The sequence below is a fragment of the Dendrobates tinctorius genome, unplaced genomic scaffold, assembly GCF_039654945.1.
Source record: "Dendrobates tinctorius isolate UK_male_01 unplaced genomic scaffold, ASM3965494v1 ptg000203l, whole genome shotgun sequence".
Classification (NCBI taxonomy): Eukaryota; Metazoa; Chordata; class Amphibia; order Anura; family Dendrobatidae; genus Dendrobates; species Dendrobates tinctorius.
In genome coordinates this window covers 11,644,900-11,666,456 of record NW_027361870.1, presented here as the reverse complement: position 1 = coordinate 11,666,456, position 21,557 = coordinate 11,644,900, and the positions used below count along the sequence as shown (strand labels likewise).

The 21,557-nt window shown below is 40.1% G+C and overlaps 2 protein-coding genes across 2 annotated transcripts in view; one reads left to right on the top strand and one right to left on the bottom strand.

The window, feature by feature from the left end:
- Positions 1 to 21,557, top strand: part of MACROD2 (mono-ADP ribosylhydrolase 2) — a 2,987,523-nt gene that overhangs the window by 626,060 nt on the left and 2,339,906 nt on the right. The gene's annotated exons all lie outside the window — the stretch shown is intronic.
- FLRT3 (fibronectin leucine rich transmembrane protein 3) lies at positions 2,395 to 14,842 on the bottom strand. Its single transcript, XM_073553809.1, has 3 exons — positions 14,602 to 14,842; positions 6,935 to 7,630; positions 2,395 to 5,801 (listed from the first exon to the last, which is right to left on the bottom strand). Exon 3 carries the CDS (start codon positions 5,769 to 5,771, stop codon positions 3,816 to 3,818), a length of 1,956 nt encoding a protein of 651 aa, XP_073409910.1. The 5' UTR covers positions 5,772 to 5,801; positions 6,935 to 7,630; positions 14,602 to 14,842; the 3' UTR covers positions 2,395 to 3,815.

The window sequence follows — 21,557 nt, the reverse complement described above, 5'->3', positions numbered from 1 at the left end:
ACCTGCATCAAGCGTATCTGTGCGACTGGTATCCTATACAAGCCTTATCCATGTGCATTTATAATTCTAGGCTATCACCCCCACAATGATTGGTAGGTCTGTGAATGTACCTGCACTTCCTTTATCATGGGGGTTGCTGCATCCTGTAGGGTATTAGTATTGTGACCTGGTAAATAGGGGCTGCCTTTTTTCTGTGATGTCTTTACACTTTTGAATTTAGGGTTCTTCCCTATTAACCCTTTCATGACGGAGCGTTTTTCGATTTTTCGTTTTTCGCTGCCCTTTCCAGAGCCATAACTTTTTTATTTTTCCGTCAATATGGCCATGTGAGGGCTTATTTTTTGTGGGACGAGTTGTACTTCTGAACGACCTCATTGGTTTTAGCATGTCATGTACGCAAAAACGGAAAAAAAATTCCAAGTGCGCAGAAATTGCATAAAAAAGTGCAATCCCACTTGTTTTTTGTTTGGCTTTTTTTCTATGTTCACTGAATGCTAAAACTGACCTACCATTATGATTCTCCAGGTCATTACAAGTTCATAGACACCAAACATGTCTAGGTTCTCTTTTATCTAAGTGGTGACAAAAAATTCCAAAGTTTGCCAAAAAAAAAACAAATGCAATTTTCCGAGACCCATCGTGTCTCCAATTTTCATGATCTGGGGTCGGGTGAGGGCTTATTTTTTGCATGCCGGGCTGGCATTTTTACTGATGCCACTTTTATGCAAATGCGTTCTTTTGATCGCCCGTTATTGCATTTTAATGCAATGTCGCGGCGACAAAAAACCCCGTAATTCTGGAGTTTTTAATTTTTTTTCTCGCTACACCATTCAGCGATCGGATTAATCCCTTTTTTTTTATTGATCGGGCGATTCTGAACACGGCGATACCAAATATGTGTGTGATTTTTTTTTTTTATTATTATTATTTGATTGGGGCAAAAGGGGGTGATTTGAACTTTAGTTTTTTTTAGTTTTTTATTTTTAAACTTTTTTTACTTTTGGTATGCTTCAATAGTCTCCATAGGAGGCTATAAGCATGCCACACTCTGCTACATATGGGTGATGAGCAGATCGCCCATATGTAGTAGATTTACTGCATTGTTATGAGCGCCGACCACCTCAAAGCAGGGGACTCTGACTGCTGATGTACTATCCCGTCAGCGGTCAGAAAGGGGTTAAATGAATGAGCAAAAACCCGCACCAACCAAAGTGCATTTCTACAACAAGTCAAAGTATATTAAACACAAAATCCTTTTCTGTTTAGTGCCATAATTTAAGCTATTTTTTAATATACCGTATTTGCATAAAAAATTCCCTACCGTTCCCGAACTACACGAACTCCTATGCTACTTTTTTTGTCACTTCCTGTGTGACCACTGTTCGTTTGAGTATCCCAGTGCATGCTGGGATACTCAAAACAAGAGTCATCTGGTAGCAGAGGCTCCTCCCTGAAACTTTGCGTAATCAGTGACACTAGTTTCAGTGGCTGTGCGCGTCCCTGCGCACTGTGTGTGTGCAGCATGACATGCTGTTGGCTTGGCTAAGTAGTAACCATCTGACAAAAGAGCGCTGTCGCGATACCCCGCCAGCAGGAGGCCAGTGACATCACTTATAGGCGGTGGTGCTTCAAAACACAGGTCTCTGCCTAATTTTTTATTTAATGATATTACAAATGGTGAAAACATGGCGTAGGTGCCCATAAAAGCTATAATCTGGTCCTGAACTCATAAAAGAAAAAGGGGTGTTTAATATCCAAGAATTCCTGGAAACTCTACATACCAAACAGAGGTGAAATATTTTTTTATATATTTGAAAAGAAAAAAAAAAAAGGAGTTACTAGTCTAAGATCATCATGGGCCATTGCTATTTTGTATCTTCAACATATGGCAGGTTGCCAATCGCCAATGGTGGTAATCCATAACATAACAGGAAATTCATACTAAAGTTAAGTCAACATCATTTTCACAACCCCCAACCTCCTCTCCTCAAGGAAGAAAAGAATGGTCTCTCTTAAGAATCATAAATTAGGGCAATTTCTTAGGGCAGTCAATCTTCATCTGCTTTAACCAGACAAACTAAGTACTGAAGCTTGCTCATAAGTGATGTTTAGACAGTTGGGTGCTTACTTGACCCTTGGGGACTTATTTGTGCCTCGCTTGCCTTCTGCCGGTATGTTTGCAATTCTAAGGTTGCATGACACTTAATACTTTTGATAGCCCAATGGTGAAAATTGCAGATACAAAATGATAGGAGTTCACCGAACAAAGAAGCAATAGAAGCCTGCAAATAATTGCTGCTGATTAGGTTTCCTAATAATGGTTTGCAAATGTAGTCCCGTTTTAGACGTCTGTGGATCATATTTATGAGCGTAATAAACCAAATCAAAAGTAAATGGTTTTTGTTTTGTTTTTTTTAAATTTTATTCAGAGATAAGATCAATATTTTTCATAGTTCGCAGGTATGAAAAATTGTCACTGTCCAAAAAAAAAAAAACCCTAAAAAACACAAAACAAAGCAGAATGTGTAGCATTGGATCAAGGCACATACAATACTGACCAAAGAGCATACAACGCACTTTGGAATTGTTTTGAAAAAATAAAAAAACGGAAGGGGAGGGTATATGGCAACAAATATGTATCTGGTTTTAAATATTAAATTAACAGAAAAAGGCAAAATAACATGGTACGTATTTATAACACATGTAATGATGTAGTAATGGGCACTAAGATAAACTGTTGCCAACAGCATAAAATGGGTTGTATAAAGAATTTTTAACTTTTTTGAAGGGGTGTTATGGGTAACAGTTTAGTTGATGCTTTATATAATATTCTTACAGGCAATATCACTTAAATTTTACTTTGTGGCTTTAAGCATATATCATTAATATGCTGCTTTCTTTTTTTTTTAAACCCATGTAATGCTGAATGGATGCACTATGTGTTTTTTTTTTTGTTTATAAAAGTGTTTTAAATCATAGTTTACGTGTTAATTTATCTACAAGTCAAAAAATATTAGGACATAGCTCAATCTTGTATAAAAGTATTTCTTTATTGAAATTCTCATAAACCCCCCCATTAATTTGTGTTTTACTGACCATTTATGATCTAGTTCTTTCCCAGCATGCATGGGTCAATATGTCAACAATAACTTTCTAGATACCTTGGCGTGGTACTTGTGGTTCTTTTTGAAACGAGGGTAATGCCCATTACTACACACATTTGAATTTTGTTTTCTTTTTATTGTGTAACGTTGTGTACATTTTTTTTTACAGACCCAACAATACTGCTTAAATGCTTTGAATATTTTCTTTTTTTTTTCCTTTTTTTTTCTTTTTTGTAGCTACATCTTATTTATACCATGTTTAAAATGAAATGCATAACGGCCTGTGCTTATACTACAAAGATCTTGGAAAAGAAAAAATGAGAAAACAAAAAAAAATCCTGATTGTTCAACACATCAAAGAAATTCACTTTCACAGTCAACAAGTCATTTTTTTTTTTACTCAGTAGAACAAAAAAAAAGTTAAATGGTCTGTAACTTCAATATTAGCAAGGAAAAATACAATACAAATTACAAAAAATACTAAAAATAGAGAATTGTGGTCAGGCGACAAACTACATTTAATCGTAGCAGCAACCTGAAATTTTGAAACTTTTAATAAAAAGTTCTTAAATATAAATTATATGGCAAATGTACAGTACATTGCTCCTTCAAATGTTCTTTTTGTGTTTTACTAATCCAGTGTTTTGCAGTAGAACAGTGAATTCCATTCACTTATTAGAGTTCCTATAAAAAGTCTTGTGCCCTTAAGCATCATGAATGTGAATGGTCAGAATCTGGTATACCACTGTCTCTGTAGCTCCTGTTACTGCTGCTTTCACTGTGACTGGTTTTGTACAAGGTTACTCCATTAGATGGAAATATAGTGTGCAAAATAAATTCCTCCTTGGACATTGGTTCGTTATTTATTGGTATCATCTGAAAAGAGGTCTCCCTGATTTCTAAAATGGAGTTATCCTTTTTAGTTCCCGCCTCTGCGTAGTCGTCTTTTCTTCTCCGGCCTTTGCTGTATGCACAGTTCCTGGAAAAAAGGGAACCGTTCCGATGAACGTACCAGCAAACCAGCGCCAGGAGTGTGATTGCCACCAGTGCCACTGCTCCACCGATGATGGCTGCTAGGGGCAAGTTTGAGTTTTTGTAAGGCTCCTTCTCCTGTTCTCGGTTTAGTGTTGTGGTTGGGTTGTACATTTTAAGTGGAGCAGTCTCCGTTTCGATGCAGACGGGAGTTTCATCCAGTAAGAAGAAGTTTCCGGTTTCCATGGGAACCATACATATTCGGTATGGAGACTCTGGCTCGAGAGCTGTCAACAGGTATTCTGTTCTGTCACCTGTGACAATGGTTTCTGTTATAGACCCAAAAACTGGACTGTGACCCAACTGCCAGCTCAGCCGCAATGATTTCATTGGTAAGGCAATTTTCCAAGAAATGTGAATAGTTTCAACAGTGACAGATTTCACGTTAATAGTGATAATTTTCCTAACTGGTATCGGAGTGGTTCTGTAGATTTTGTTGAGGTCAGGTGGCTTTATCTCAGGCTGTTTGGTCACAGATACTGGACGTTGTCCTTGTGCCGGAAGCAATGTGTTTAACATAGTTGTAGTTGTAAAATGGACTGGCTTTACATATATTCTGTCCTTACAATCAAATAGCTCTTTGTTAAGATCTTTAATAGTCATCCCTCTGACACGTTCTGGCGCCTGGCACATCAGTCCACGGACATTAACTTTGGAAGGCAAAGACTGCAGCCAGTCTCGAACCCATTTCATCTTACAACCACAATACCAGGGATTATTACGTAGGTACAACTGCGTCAAATTGTCCAGGTCATCAAAAATGCCCTGAGGTAAAGAAGTTAGATTGTTGTTTGACATATCAAGACGATAAAGTTGGGTTAGGTCTGCAAACGCGTTGGGTGGCACGTAGTTCATGTGGTTCTCCTGTAGATAAAGCTTTCTCAGGTTTGTCCCTGGCAGGTTTGCAGGAGGAGATGTCAGTGAATTTCGAACTAATGAAAGCTCTGTCAAATTAATCAAGTTCATAAAGACTCTTTCCCCAAGGCCATAATTGTTTAAGAGATTTCCATCCAAAACCAGACGCTTTAGATTTGTAAGGTCTTGCAAAGAGATTTCTGCAATAGTAGAAATGCGATTATCATCTAAACGTAACTCCTCAATCGTGCGAGGCAGACCCCAGGGTATTGTGCTTAGGTGGTTTCGTGAAAGGAATAGAAGTCGGAGATAGATGTTGTCTCTGAATGCACCATCTTCAATGCTTACTGCAGACACGGAATTATCATCGAGGTGAAGCTCTTCAATAGCAGGAATCTGGGAAAGTGCATCATAAGTAATAGTCCGTATATTGTTTTCCTGCAGGTGCAATTCTTTAACATTTTTGGGAAGGTTAATTGGAAATTCGTCTAGACTGTTGCGGTATAAATAGATTCTCTCCACTTTATCCAAACCTTTCAAATCAGAAGGTATCCCCGCATTGTTTATCTGATTATTTTGAAGGTATAGAGTTGTAGCATCCTCTGGTATCCCCGAGGGAATAGATGTCAAGTCTCTATCATTACAATAGATGAAGCCTCCATCACAGCGGCATACTGAAGGGCACGGTTTGGCACTGACATACTGGGGCGCCATTCGAAGTAATAATAATAATTGGGTCCAAGCAACAATATATTTCCAGATTTCAGCACTCATGGTCATAAAGGAAAAAAAAAGCTTAAGGTAGCTGGTCTGCAAGAAAGAAAAAAAAATATACGTTGTCTGCATTAATTTCTTACACGAGAATGCACAGAAAATATATTTCTAAGGAGAAGCAAATTTTCTATAGACTTGACCATAAGGATGCTATCTAAATGCCTAATTAAGTACTATGCAAGTTTTTACCCTGGATAAAATGAGAGCAATTGTCCTGTATGTCAAAAATATTAATATGGACTCACAAGGGTTTCAGCGTTTATAATGGTAGCTGGTTTAGTAAAACCTGAATTGAAGACTTGCTACGCTCAAGATAGAATTATGTTCCTTGATCGAAAATATTAAGAAATAAGTTACATTAACTTGAAGATTGTTTGCATGACTTTTTTGCAGCCGTAGATTAGAAGAGTAAGACTGAACTTTTTACTGCTGCTATATACAACATATCCAGTGGGGGCAGTGGTGAGCTATACTGTATGTACAGTTTTGCTGTGCAAAGCAAGCCAGATGAATCATACACTCATATCCTATCATGTTTTATTCATAGTATTCAGAGAAAACTATAAATCTAGTAAATACTTCACTTACAACTATAGTAGAGAAAGCCTCTGGTCATATATTTTTTTTTAAACTGTATCGGTAATATAAATTTATTTCTAGAATAAAATTCAGCAAATAGGTTTTGGTTTTAACTAGGTCATATTTTAATTTTTTTTTTAAATAATTTTGGCCATATACTATTTTTTACTTCATCCCCCTAGTATACATATTAGGAATCTCTTATTGCATTTTTGTATTAAAAAAAAAAATTCTTTCTAAGTTTTTTTTTTTTCTTATTGGTCATGTTTTTTTGGGTTATAACATCCATGTACCCATGAATAGTGCACCAATGTGCAATGTTAAGGCATGAAGCTGCCAAAAAACATAGTTCATTATTAGGAGATGGGTTCCAAAAGTGAGAAAACCCAAAGCGATAATGTAGATCCTAAATAAATGGATGGCCATATCGCTGTTGGAGGCCGCAGCACATAAAAAAGATCTATCTAACAAATAGAGGTCTGAAGGACATCTTGAGTCATGAGCTAAAGTGCATTTCTGACGGAGATTCCCCCTACTTCTTTTCATGTCCACCATTATCAGCACTTAATAGACACTAGACAAAGACATACCTGAAGTGTGAGCTGATGTTCCTCTGAATTCTCCTGTGGGCAGAGCTGTTTGAAAGCCTCGTGTTCCCAGAATAGCAAGGTCTGGGTTATCTCATTTAGCAGTTCCTCTCGCTCAGTGTATATTCAAACAATCCTAACGTGTGGAAGACGGGTCCGAATTTGACCATCTCTTGTCCACATCACAGCAAACGTTTACTGCCGACACCAAATCGTATGTTAAACTAGTTTTGGTTTCCTGCAACCATGTGATATTTCCTCCAACGCCAGATTAACGGTTTCTTTATAATCCCCCTTGGTTGGCTTAATTTCATGCCAGAAATGGACTTTCCATTTATAAATGCTCCTCAGGAACGCCAGTAAAATTAACTCCACACCAGGGGCATTATTCATAAAGCAAAGCCAGGAATAAATAGTGCATTCAGAGTGAGTACATGCTTTCCTTCTTCTCTTTCCTGTGCAAATTCAACCATGAATGCTCTCTGTACAGTAGTCACATCCCAAAAGGTTCACACCCGTTGTGAAAACACCACGGTTTCCAAGCCAAACTAAAAAAAAACGCAATCGCAAAAAAAAAATTAAACTGTTGGAAGATGAATATCACGAAGAGTTGTCTGTCATGGGAGTAATTTATCACTATGTTTTCAATAGGAAAAAAAAGTGTGCTGGCTCTTCGAAGTTCCTGCTTGTTAACGATTTCTGGAAAGAGAGAAAGAAACGATAACTATCAATTGGGGAGAGTGAACTCTCACACAAACACATAATTACAGGCCAGGGAAGACCTATGGGTGGTCATTAGTTTACTTATTACAACTATGGACTTTCTCTGCTATGGCTAAACTTCAAAGTTTCCAAAGGTCACTGCCATGATGCCAGTTTCTGCCATGATTTCTAGTATTTCACATTGGCTATTCCAGTGCATCCATCCAGGAGCAACTGTAATTGAAGTCAGCTTCAATCAACCAACTGCAGAGAAATTACTTTAGCAAGCGGTGACACCTGTCTTTTTCTATTACAAACCAAAGCACAATCCTCTGCTGTCCACAAGTTTTAGACATGTAATAGATCACCAAGACCCGAAGCCATTCCAGCCTGGGCACACGAGCTGTCCAGTTACTGTGTCTCAACATGATGAAATATCTCTCAAGCAGCTCCCTATTATACAGTGTATGTCCTTGCTACGTACAAATCACAGAACTCGTACTTTTAAGGCCCCCATTAACACTACACCAATATCAATGTGTATGGAGGAGGCGGCCAGCTGATGGTCAATGATGTTGATGTTCTACTAGAGTTAAGCCAATGGCCCACGTGTCAGCTGACCGCTATCTGCTCTCCTGTGTTTGGGAGAGTTGCCTATTGGCCAACAATCGACTGAAGCATCATTTGGCCAATTATGGACAGCCTGACATCACTAGGCAGTAATGACCTCACATACTGCTGTCCTCCTGTGTGCATATAGCACCAGCGCATGGTAAAGCTAGGACTACTATATCATCTCTTGGCCATCAATCTCAGCCAAATAAATGTTAGAATATTCCATTTCATGAGTTTTATTCACCTTTTTGATTTGTGCACAATCTTTTTCTAGCTTTTTTTTTAATCCTTTTAAGATGTAAGGGTCAACCTGCCAAGGTGCTTAGAGTGACAAGTAAAAGAATTTGGAGTAAGCTGGAAATACTTGACCCTGAAATTAAGGAATGCCGTAGTGGCAATTTGCTTCTCCACTCAGTAATTACATGGCATCCAGCAAGCAGAGCATCTGTTCCAGAATTAAAATGCTCCGCACTGCCAGTATGCTGAATAATAAATGCCGGAGACCTCTTTTATATAAAATAAACTATCTCCACATGATAAATCTTTAATATAGGGTTAAGCGAGCTGGGATTGTGGATACTGCCTAAAATACGGAGCCGGTGGGGGCCCTGAGCAGTTCTAGAGACAGCATTTAACTAGGTATCTAGGGAAGAGTTTTAATTAGTATTTTTCAGAAGACTTGAGGACTGATGGCTTCCTGTGGTAACTTGTGAGGATGACACTCTGCTCCTAGACTATAGTGACACCTACCAGTACATGCATTGTCCCCCCCCAAAAAAAAAAAAAATCAGGATTTAACACTTTACTTTCCACAGTCTCCACTGATGTTTGTCTCCATGTCTGATTATTACCATGTGTTGAATTTGTTTTAACAACTGCTGGAGTGAATCTGAGCAGCAGCCAAACATACGATAAAAGTATTTTTACGACTTCTGCAATCTGCCTGCTCTTAATTAAGAGGCCATTTTAAACTTTCTCCATATTTATTTCGTCGGAGAGATCGATTCATGTTTTTTACTTTTCCATCTTGTCACTGACAGCACTTGTAAACAGACGAATGCAAAAAAAAAGTCTAAAAAAGCAGCTTTAAATGAGTAGGTTTGCCTTCATTAGCATGCATGAGAAGAGGAAATGACTGCAATGGTTGTCATAAGAGTAATAGTATTTGTTTTTTTTTATGTTGTGTGTTAAACTGTGTCTTTTTAACCTTCATTGTCATGCAAACCAATGGTCTAATGCTGCTATTGTAGTAGGGTCTGTGCTGGACTTAACCGAAAGCTCATTAGTATCTGTGGTGACTGTAGGCCTTTTGGCTGCAAAAAAAGAAAAAGTATAGCCAACGACACAGGAGCATAAAAAAGCAACGAAACAAAAGCAAAGATTAAAAGGGATAATGACTGCTGGGGAAAAAAATGTAGATTGGAATAAATTCTTCAGGGGCTTATAAAGAGATGGAGAGATGGCCCCCTTCACATCTGTTTGCCCCTCTGTTTGATATATGTTTTGCATATCAATAGCAAGCCATGATGTTCCAGCCATAGCCCTGGACAATCCTCTTTCCATGGGCCAAGTAACCCATCTTTAATTCTTTTGTATGTGCATTGATTGACCTTGAGTCATTATACATCAAATATGACCCAGGCCCGGTCATGGCAGGAGAGAGTGGGATGCTTGTTCCTATTTTTTTCAATGGCTTTGCTACCGGCTTAAAGGCTGGTATATTCTATCCAGTCAGGCAGTGGCTTTGTGGTGTCGTGTGGCTGGATACACAATAACACACAAATATAATTTTTAGTTTACCTGACTTTAGGGTGATCCATCTTTTTTTCTTGTTTTCTTTTTTTCTCCAGTCTGGAATTTACATTTATTTTTGATTTTGTAGACAAAAGACTTTTGCGGTCTTTTGCAAATGCTTCTTCTGTATACAAGCTTAACTATTTGCAGTCGTTTTTTGCTTCTTGCACGCTCTCTTGTGTTTCACATTTTTGGAATTGATGACAGCTTGGCTAGTAGCAGTCACATTTTCCACGATCATCAGATTTCATACAGGTTCTTGTCTCTTTTGTTTACCAGCAACCATGAGAAAAGACCAGTGGGACTTGTAGAGGGTAACCTGATTTACAATATGGCCACTTCCATCATGCCATGTCATTAAATTTTTTTCTAAATCGAGAGAGGGGACGAAAATATTTGATGGATTTTTGGAGATAGTCCAGTTATTTTAGGGCTTAGGCCTCATGGAGAAGAAATGTGGTGCAGCTGTGCTCTGAGCTCAGTTCCATTTATAAACTTATTTTGGACTGAATTAGTTTTGGGAATAATGAATTACATTGTAATTACTATAGATTTATGTTAATATAGTCAGATTTAGATCTAAAACTAAAGTTTTCATATAGAATCAGAACTAGAGAATAAATAGTCTTTGATGGCTTTAACATATTAAAAATGGAAGGCTCTGTACCGTTTGTGAGCCATAACTCCCGTTATTTTGACAGTATTTTGGTTCAGCTCAATATGAGATTTTAGCCTAGGCAATATATAGTATAATAGTTTTAGCTTGCCATACATTACTCATAAGATTCTCTCTAGAAATCATGCAGATAGCAGACACATAAGCCGAAAAGCCCCTCTGGGTCACTGAATCAGCAAGTATAATCATGAAGCGTAGGAATATCACTCCCGATAGATTCTTTTGACTTCGCTGCCTGCAATTTAATACCGCTCACAAGAGTTTTCTGCAATATTTACATCATTCAATAAACTTCAGATAAAAACCATGTGTCATGTCCAATCTCCTCACTTTTCTGACCTCCGCAGAAATTCATCCAAGAATCCCTTATCAACGACAGATTTCCAAGAATTGCTACATGGACATGGCTCGGTATTGCGTCTAAGACTTGGCCAAGGCAACTTAGTACAACTACATGTAAGCATCAGGCGGAACAATTGCATTCATTATTCCTACAAGTGCAGGAAGTATTTGGAGTGCTACCTGTTAAAGACTTTAAAAAATGCCTGACTCTTCATCCCAGGGTGTGACAAGTGGCGACATGTTCACAATCCGAATGCAAATTGGCGACGTTTCTCAACACCCAAGACTTTTTTTGTATTTTGCCATTTTAGAAGTAATTCGTTATAAATTGCAAAATGATTGCAGTTTGGAAACCTTTTATATTGGCATCTATGAAACCCTAATTGTACAATGTAATATGTATCTAGGAATTGAGTGTCTTAAGAATTGCACTTGTAACCTTCGTGGCAGACGATGATGTAACAGCCCAAGCAGGTCACTTGGCTTCATTTATGTTAGCTTGTATCAGCATTTTGAACTATGCAAGGCTTGTAATGGAAAGCTTTTCACACAAGAGAGAAGAGAATGTTTCATGTCAAGGTCCTGTTTTGTGTTTTATTGGAAATTCTACATGTATGGCAACAAAGTTGTCTTGTACGTGCTGGAAAGGATCATATTTTTCCAGATCCTGCATGTATAGCCGAGAAGCAGCACTGACTTCTTCTTTGTTCAAGAAGTTAAAGGGGAAAAAAAAGGAAAAGAAAACATTTTTCAGTTGAAAAATCTGCGCCAACGTCTTTCCAGCTGAGCTGATGCCCGCTGGGGGGTGGTAAACGCTGCGAGACGCCTTTTTCTGTGGAGACCCACAAGTCAGACACTCTCTGCTTCTGTCCGGCTTGCCTGACTTTAATTGCAACAAAGTCTCCTGTTCAGTGGAACAGTGGTGTGTGCAAGGGCAAGGAATAGTTCTCCTTTTGAAGGGCTCAGGGAAGCCCTAATGGCCATGCTGATTTCATTAACCATGGCATTTATTGGGTCGTTATTCCTCACAATGCAGCAAACACAAGAAGTGGTGCAAAAGGCTGAAAAGATAGTGCCTTCTTTATAACGCAGCTGGCCATGGTTCACTTTAGGCAGCCCTAGGTCATGGGGTACGAAAAAGTATCAGTCCCAAAGGAGATGTCGCCCCATTTATATAGCTGGACCTATAGACGGCATTAGAAATTGTCAGCATTTGGCTGTTGGGGGGACTACAAATCCCATCATACAGTCACCTTTAAAGTTTAGCCCCATTTTTGTTTATTATCTTAAGTCTACTCATTTATAGATATATTCGGTGTTTGTATATATGTATGGAGTTTATTCATATAGATATCTATCAAGACATTTATGCTTGTTATATATATATATATATATATATATATATATATATATATATATATATATATATATATATATGTGTGTGTGTTTTCTATTGATCTAGATATCTATGTAGGCATTTATGCTTGTTTTGTATATATGTAGGTTATCTATTCATAAGGTATATATGTAGGCTTTTATGCTTGTTTTGTATATATTCATATAGGTATGTATGAAGGCATTCCTGCTTGTTTTGTATGTACGTAGGCATTTGTTTGTATATATGTCTTTGTATCTATTAGATGCATGTCTTATGATCAAAAGCATCTACAGCATACAGCACTATAAGCTGGGAGATATGTAAGATGTTTAGAAGTAATCATTTTTGCAAAGAGCAAAAAAAAAAAGAAAAATGACTGTCAACCCAAGCGGTGCAGAATGGCTTCTTAGAAGACTGTCTTTTCATGCACTGAGATTTTTTTTTTTTTCTGCCTTGAGCCTAAACAGATAATTGTGTTTTTTCATCCTGCGGGAGAGTAATGTTAGTTAGGGCTGCACACCCGCAGGCGCTAGATGGCGAGCATAATTGGAGTTTATCTGATTGGACAGTGCTGTACAGAGAGAATGGACCAGGGGAATAGGTAATTAATAGTCTAGTAACAAAGTGTGACAGCAGCCAGAATTTGACCAAATTTATTTCTGTGGCTCTTATTTATATGGGGGTGGCGGGCACAGATCTATTCCTATAGAGAGCTGGTCAATGACTGGCATACAGGGGGGGTGATTGGGGTCTGATCAGTAATGTGATGGTTACATAGAATATGTTTTGTGTGCTGTTAACTAGTGAAGAACCACTGGTTTTTACACTTGGGTGGGTGCAGAGTACAAAATGGGAGCAAAAATGGCCTGAAAATGTGTCAGTACGTAGCTAGGGCTAAGGTGAGTGTGTGCAGACATGTACGGCAGTGCTGTATAAATATTCTGCTCGGTGTTGGTTTTGTCTTGTTTGTGTGGTTATTGTTGGCAGGACGGTATTAGTGGCGGTGGACACTGGCAGCAGCCTGAGCCTTCTGCAGGTTATATGGGAATAACATGATTACAGGCTAATGCTGAATGAATATATTTGCAGGGATTAATCTTCCTGGCTGGATGAATGAGGCAGTGGTATGGTGGGGACACCGATTTTGTTTCATTTCAGCACTATTCACGAACACTGTGGTCTGTAAGCAGCTGCAGCCCATGGGTAGAAGCCAGAAACCAGAGAGCCCAGGGCTGAGCAGACCTAAACAAAGGTCCAGCGCTCTCACTATTGTGCCCCCTTCCCAGTAGCCGGACCCCCCTACTAAACATCAACTGTATAGAAATCCCAGTTCTAGAGCCTATAAGCGGCTCAGGCTACCTAGTGCATGTGATGGATGAGCCCAGCCAAGTGAATGGGGAGGCACAAGTAGCCACAACTACCCATTAACTGGCTAATCTCCCCTGATCTAGTCCCCTTGCAGCTTTTTACATATTTAAAAACCATAATTCCCTCTGGTCAGCGGGGTTCCCCAGCACGGAGACAATGCGGAGTGCTATAAGCTTGCCATTATCTGCCCTCCCATTGCTATGCTGGTCACATACTTCACTTGTCCAGGCAGTGATTTTTTTTTTCTTAGTTTAATGTCTGGAATAGGAAAGAGAGGGGGAGTTTTAGAAATAAAAAGGGGATTGATTCCTGCAGGACCTGTTTTAGGGTTTTCTTTTTCTTTTTTCCATCTAGCAATTCAGGTTTTGAAATGTAGGTGTAGCTGTTCATTTATGTCTGTGCAAAGTCTGCTGCTGGCACCTCCACAACTAACCTCCATGTATTCCTGAGCTCTGCTCTTTCGCTACATCTAGGAGGATTGATTGTCTTCTCCCCAAGTATTATGGGGGGGACACATCACACATGCAGCCCCCTACTAACTCTCCCCTATGCTGGGAATCTTCATTCCCTACCGATGGGAGCAAACTTCTGCTGCTCTGGAGCTGACACGGTTTCTTCCCTGGCATCTTGTACTTCTGAGATGTCATTTATTTCTCGAAAAATCCACATTTTTGCAAAGTAGTGAGGATAAAGAATCCGCCATGCTTGTACCAAGGGCTATCCTTCCTTAGCAATGGAAGGAGAGGAACTGCTGCTAATTGCTGGAGGAGGAGAAGTCAGTGATTTGTGCCTTACCTGGAAGATCAGCGCAGAAGAGAGAATCCAGTAATGAGATTGATGTGCAGAGGGAATATTCCAGTTGTAGTCCTATAAGACAGATAAGCTCCCAGGCTGGAGGATGACCATAGAAAAGGGCAGGCAGCGGCTAGTTGTGTGAGCCTGTATCAGGCAGCATCATTCCCTGTGCGCTGAGAAGTGTTAGGTCCTCTGTGCCCACCTCAAAGTCTGAACTTGCAGCAGCTCACAGTGGCTGAGTGAGGGCTGATGTCATGGCAGGAGGAGAGGCTTCTTCCAGCCCTGCCCCAGTGAGGATACTCCTCTGCAGGCTGCATGCACAGGCCATAACAGCCACTAGAGGGCGCATGTAACCCTTTCTCTGCAGGACACACAGCACTGAGCTGTCAGTCTCTGCTCTTATATGTGCTGTTAACTCTAAGGCTGCTGAAACTGATTATGCAGTCCTTCCCTTCTTTTTTCTTATTATTAAAGAAGGCTGTTAATATTCTGCATTGCAGGCTGAATAAATGCCGAGAGTAATGTATTTCATTCACAGGACTAATACGTAGATTTAAATATTAAAGTGCCATCCAAAATACAGATAAGATGATGTTGGCTAACTGTCAAATCCATTTTAACCACAAAACTTTAGCATTTAAGGGTTTGTCCACTGCTTGAATAATCCGTTTTTAAATACGGTCGTCCCCCTTGTAAAGTAGAAAATGGCCTTTAATCAGCGACATGATGTCGGCGTGGCTTTTGGCTGGCTTGCGCTTCACTTGGGCAGCTGCCCGATAACTGTCACTACATGGTTGTGGGGCTCACTTGGCATAAAAAGTCACATGAACACTGGCGTCTCTGGAATGGCGCCAGTACAGGAGATGAATGTTATTTTTATTTTACCATGGCTAGTACTTCATTTAAAAAGGGATTGTCCAAGTAGTGGACATTCCCTTTTAATGCACGTTGCAAGTGCTGTAATTGTGTTTGTGTGTGTGTAGACGTGGGGGGAATTTATTTATTTTTTCTGCCTAGGGCCGTTTGGATATTTATACCATCAATCGTGGACTGCACAAAATGATATAATTGAAGACTATGCTATATTTGGTCACACGATTAACTCGCCCCTAAAGTGACGGCCGGAGCTTCTTCTCTTTGGTGCGATTATATTAGGAGGTGTTGATGTTACTACTCGTAATTGCATTTCCAGATTTGCATAAGTCTGGAGAACAGGTGACTGTTTGCGATAAGTTTTGTAAAGAACATTCAGCAGTAAGTTGTTCTGAACACAGATGTATAGTACACTGCAGGTCTCCTCACAATGGGAAATTGATCACTGCTCACATTACATTTATAGTACTCGAGCAGTAAGAGGTCTGCTGAATAAATCGCATAGGAGACACGGGGACTGCTATATATATACATCACGTGGGAAACCTCAAACCTGCTATACATGCATCACATAGGAGACTGCTATATATGCATTTGAGAAACCCCAAGCCTGCTATATATACATCACATAGAAGACATGGAGACTGCTGTATATTCATCACATAGGAAACCCTGAGACAGCTGTACTTACATCACATAGGAGACACTACAACTGCAGTCTTGGTGTCTCCTATGCAGCAGTGTAGGGGTTTCCTGTATGTATTACACAAACTATCTAGCATTCTGATTAAATACTATTGTAGTTTTTTTTTTTTTTTTCTTGAATTTGGGAAAAAAAACATCTCGATGATGGTTTCCTCCCCACCACCAGTATACATGTCCGATCAGCTTGGTGATTGTATATGTGTGTTCATTGGGGAGAGGGAAATAAGCTGTCGCCAGAGGTGTCTGTTCTCCGGGAGAGAAGAAGCTGCAAAGGATTAAACATGTTAAAAACCAATATACACAACCATGCAATGATAAAATAAAGGCTCATCACTGGTTGTACCATGCACATCTGTGGCCAGCTCCACGCACTCTTCTCTTTTGGCACTCAAACAGTTAACCCTGTCTGCAGAATTATACAGTAGCATGGTGTTTAAACAGGCAATATGCAGAATAGGAATCTATCTTGGTTTATTATCATTGTGATGAAATAAAAAACCATGTCAAAAAGTACAATCTTTGGCCAAGTTCCTAGAAATAATTTCCACCCTATTGTTGCTTGGTGCTCCTATTCAATGCTGCACTGAATATCCTGGATAATAAATGCAAGGCTTTGTCTTCTCTGCATGCAATTTATATTTTATTTTTATTTTACTTTTTTCTTTTTTTCTTTTTTGGTTCAATGGGACCCACAGCTGCCAATATAGAAGATGGAGTGGAACACAAAACACACAAATGACAGGAAAACTAATAATTAGCATTAATACAAAACGATACAATGAGGACAACCTGCATTGTCAACTAAAAAATAAGTTTTTCCCAAAAATTTATTTGAGTTATTATAGAAAAGTAAAGGCCGTGATGCTTAGTGGGGAAGGAGGTATTATGGCATGCACATCTGTTTGTAGCAAGCAGACTGCATACAAAATATAAACCTACATCCTATAGTGCCAGGAAGACTTGTGCCCTTTCACCACAGGTACTATACTTTCTATTTTACCTCTTATTGAAAGCTAAAGTTCTAATTAAATGAATTTTAGCAGAAGATAACCGGCCCCAAATCTTCCATTTGGTTTGTTCCTTTTCCAAATGTGTTTTCTATATTTCTGGCCTTCACACAGTGTAAAGCGGAGTGCACAGTACCATATTATGGAGTTCTAGACTTGATTAGTTAATACTGCCATATAGCACCACTGATTCTCTTTCTGAAGAAATGCTTCTAGGTGTAAATTGGGGAGGAAATATCTAACTGAAATTGGATAAATGTATAGGCACAGCACAAGAAGGTAACAGCCTGAAAAGCGCCTATAGAGTAAGGCCCTTATATACCCGATATCCAGATCTCGACAGTGGCTGCTGAATGGCTGTGCTCCTCCTCTCCGATCAGTGTTTGCCTCCAGCTACCATCGGCGTTAGGGTCCCGTTTCACTTAGCGAGGCACCAGTGATCCCGACAACGATGCGACCTGGTAGGGAAAGCTGCTGCGTCGCTAAATTATCGCTAGTAAGCTGCCAAACAGACTGATCTCTTCAGCGACGCAGCAATGATCCAGCGATCAAACACAGCGATACGCGCTGGCTAGCGGGACGCCGACGACGAAAAAATGGCCCTGGACGTTCCTGCATGATCAGTGATATCCAGCAGGGGGCCGGTCGCTGCTGCGTGTCACATGTAGCAAGATCGCAGGCGAGATCGCTGTTGCGTCACAAAATTGGTGACGCATTAGCAATTTCGCTAGCCATCTCGCTATGTGAGACAGGGCCTTGAGTAGGTGAAGCTGCTGTCAGTGGTAGCGCTATGTCATTAATAAAGCTGCCATGTTTTTCTGATCAATAAGCCTCATTAAAGTACCCGAAAAATACCCCACTAAATAGCAGCCAACCAATAAATGAATCTTAAGTGCTGCGGTATACATCAGCACTATATAAAATTACTAATAGGGTTTAAATGCTTTTTAGGGGATCACGATATCATAATTTACAGCGATCGTATTGAAGATCTCGAATACGTATATTTGGTTGTGCAAGTCGATTTTAAAGGCTCATTCAGACGTCTGTGCAAGTCTGTCAGAGATTAGTCCACTTTGCACGGACTTGCCATGGCTCTCCCAACCTGAGCCGGACAGCCTCATAGGACCGTGACGGCTTCACGTATTTCTGTCGGGAGACCTGCTGCCAGTCTGTGCATTAGCGGTTCGATCTCTGATGTGCACAGACATCTGAATGAGCCATAAGAAGGATAATCATCTCCATAATGTGATGGTCACAGATGTGAATATTACCAGTTTGTCTGATTTGTCAGCTATATCCATGGGCAATTTAGAGTTTTTACGACACTTCACAAATAGTAGTAAAATAAGCCTTAAAATAGTTACAGATTTCCTGAGTATAGAGTCATATCCTAGGTTCATACAAGGGTATTCAGAATTTTCTGTTTTTCATCCAAGTAAGTTTTTATTTCTGCATTGCCATCCATATGCAATCCGTGTGTCCGTTTTGTCTATTTGTCCGACATCCAGATTTTACATTAACAATTTAATAAATATGGTGAGATTCCCCTCTCCGTCCCTATGTGCTGTCCGTATACTACCTGATATTGCTTTTGGATGGCACATGGACATTTAATATGCTCGTCTGAAAAAGGCCATAATCTGGCTGCAAGTAGGACACCCATAGAGGCTGCTGCGCAGATTTAGGAACAATTCAGTGTATGAAAAATTAAAAATGATTTGCATTACTATATAGAAATCTTACAACACATTTCTAATTTACAGTCTGTGTGTGTAAATGCTGTCTCCATTTTTTTTTTTTTTTAGTTTAAGGAAAGTCAATATTGACTTTTATTTTCAGTTGTCTCCTTAACCCGCCAGTCCCAAAGTGACTTTAGATGCTTCAAGAGTTTCATCACTATAGGGTGCCCTTGGAGTAAACTTCAAAGTATTATTCTACCCTTGATAGACTGCAAAAAAGCAGGGTTCCTGACAAATATGGGATTGTAACTTTGAAGTCTTCTTGAGAGTTGTGGTCATTAGGGATGTCCAGTGGTCTTAGGTGTTTACACAAGATAACGGAAAGTTCTTATCATGAAGGAACAAGGGCCTTATATGAGCATTGACTGTTCGCTACCAATAAAATATGGCAGACGGAAGATAAATATGGCCTTGATGTATCTGTCTTGGCTCATAGAGGAAGATTCAAAATTTTGAATTGCACAGTATTGAGATTCAATGAGAAGTCTTCAGGTAAATACATTTCTTCAGGCTGTGGAAGCAGGTAATTATACAAAGGAAAGGAAGAGTCAAGTCTGCCAGACATGTCACCCAGCCGGTGATATTACCATAATTAGGAAACGTAAACATTAAGGCTGCACATTACAATGGAGCAGTGGGTAGAACATATTTATTGTGGTGTGTATTGGCTACAAGTCATTAACATATTAAAGTCTGCTCTAATCACTCCTCTATGTGTGCAAGTAGGAAGTTGTTGATTAGTGCTTGTAGACTGTTACCTTTCATTATCAGATGTATTACAATGAGGTGGTCAACAAAAAATGATAAAAAAGCAGCTTTTATGTACTTCACTTGTCTACAGCTAAAGGCCTCTATATACAATATACTAAACTCATCCAAACTAGCCGATATCTGCCTAGAGTCAGTGTACGTAGGTTTACCGACATTCCACTGACATGATGCTTTGGGAGAGAGAAGGATCCAGCTGGGTAAATTTCAATGGTGGATCCTGTTATGATCCCTGGATTTAAGTGGCTGGCTGGATTTTAGGCTGGCAGCGGCTCTACCATAGAGAACACCGAGCACTTGATCAAGTCAAACGCTGATAGGAAAGTTATGTGTTGGTCAAATAAAATCACTGGGCTATCACCTATCTAATGTGTATGGGAGCCTTGAGACTTTCTCTTATTATAAAAGGCTATAGGGAGACTCTTTAAAACTATGAATAGGCCCGTGAGACAAAAAACCTAAGTTATTTTTAGAAGCTCAGGAAGCCTAAATTAGTATTCCAGTTATTGCCTAGCCAAAGGTAGATGATAAATTACAGATGATTGGGTATCACCACTGATATTCAGAAATTTGGGGATCATTTTCCTTCTTTGAATGGCTTGGTGGTAATGCATGTGACCTACCTGGGCTATCTTTTTCCATCCCATAGACTTAGGGCCCCGTCACACATATCGTTGTTGGGATCGTTGGTGCGTCGCTATGACCTTGTCAGGATCTCTGGTGTGTCGCTGCATAATCGCTGGTGAGCTGCCAAATAGGCAGCTTCACCAGCGATCAGCACCGGTAACAAGCGACGCACGTCGCTTAGTTACCCACTGTGTACCTTAGTTACCAGTGCACTGATGCAGTGAGCTGGTAACCAAGGTAAACATAGGGTTTCTAAGCGGCACGCGGCACTTAGAAACCCGATGTGTACCTTGGTTACCAGCTCCCTGCACCAGCGCGCTGGTAACTAAGGTACACATCGGGTTTCTAAGCGCTGCGTGCCACTTAAAAATCCATTGTGTACCTTGGTTACCAGCACCAGCTCGCTGATCGCTGCTCTCCCGCCTGCCACATGCAGCGATGCGTGCTGGCAAGCGGGAGATGTTGTGAGTTCATTCTCCCCTTCACCTTTGATGTCTGATGAACTCCCTCTGCTGGTGAAGAGAGGTAGTGAAATTGATTGGGATGGGAAGAACCTGTCATCTGAACATGCGGAGTGTGATTGGACATCTGGAATTTCTGAGTGGATATAAGGCAGCCGACGCCCTGCAGGGCTGCTGGTGATCCTTTCTGCTCTGAGCTCTTGCATCCAGCTTAGTTCCTGTCTACTAAAAGCTAAGTTTTGCCCTGCTATTATTCCATGAGATTTTGTCTGGTTTCCTTAGTGTTTGTATTCAGCCAGTCCTGGTTGGGACTGGCTGAATTCCTTTTTTGTCTCTGATCAGTTGAACTCTTTGCTCTGTTTTCAGAATATACCTGAGTGCTGATATAGTGATTTTGAAGTCTAGCGACTTCAGGGCCTTTTTCCCTATCAGACAGTTGGGACATTTTTGGTAGGGTTTTTTGCGGATTGCAGCCAGCATCTTTTCTGTCCTGTCCTATCTAGTTAGTTGGGCCCCATCATTTGCTCAGCCTGTCTTTCTGTCTGTGTTTGTGTTTTCATCTGTTTTTCACCGACAATACATGTTGGGGGCTGTCTATTGCTTTGGGGTCTGCTCTAGGGCAGTTTAGATTTCCCCTTTCCTTCTTTAGGCTTATGTAGTTCTCCAGCTGTGATGAGGGGTCTAGGGCACCGTAGGAACCCCCCACGGCTACTGTTAGTTGTGGTGTATAGGATCAGGGGTCTGCAATCCTATAGAACCAACCTCTCCGGTTT

Excerpts from the sequence above, each read along its gene's own strand:
- FLRT3 (XM_073553809.1), bottom strand. The coding sequence starts at position 5,771 with ATGACCATGAGTGCTGAAATCTGGAAATATATTGTTGCTTGGACCCAA.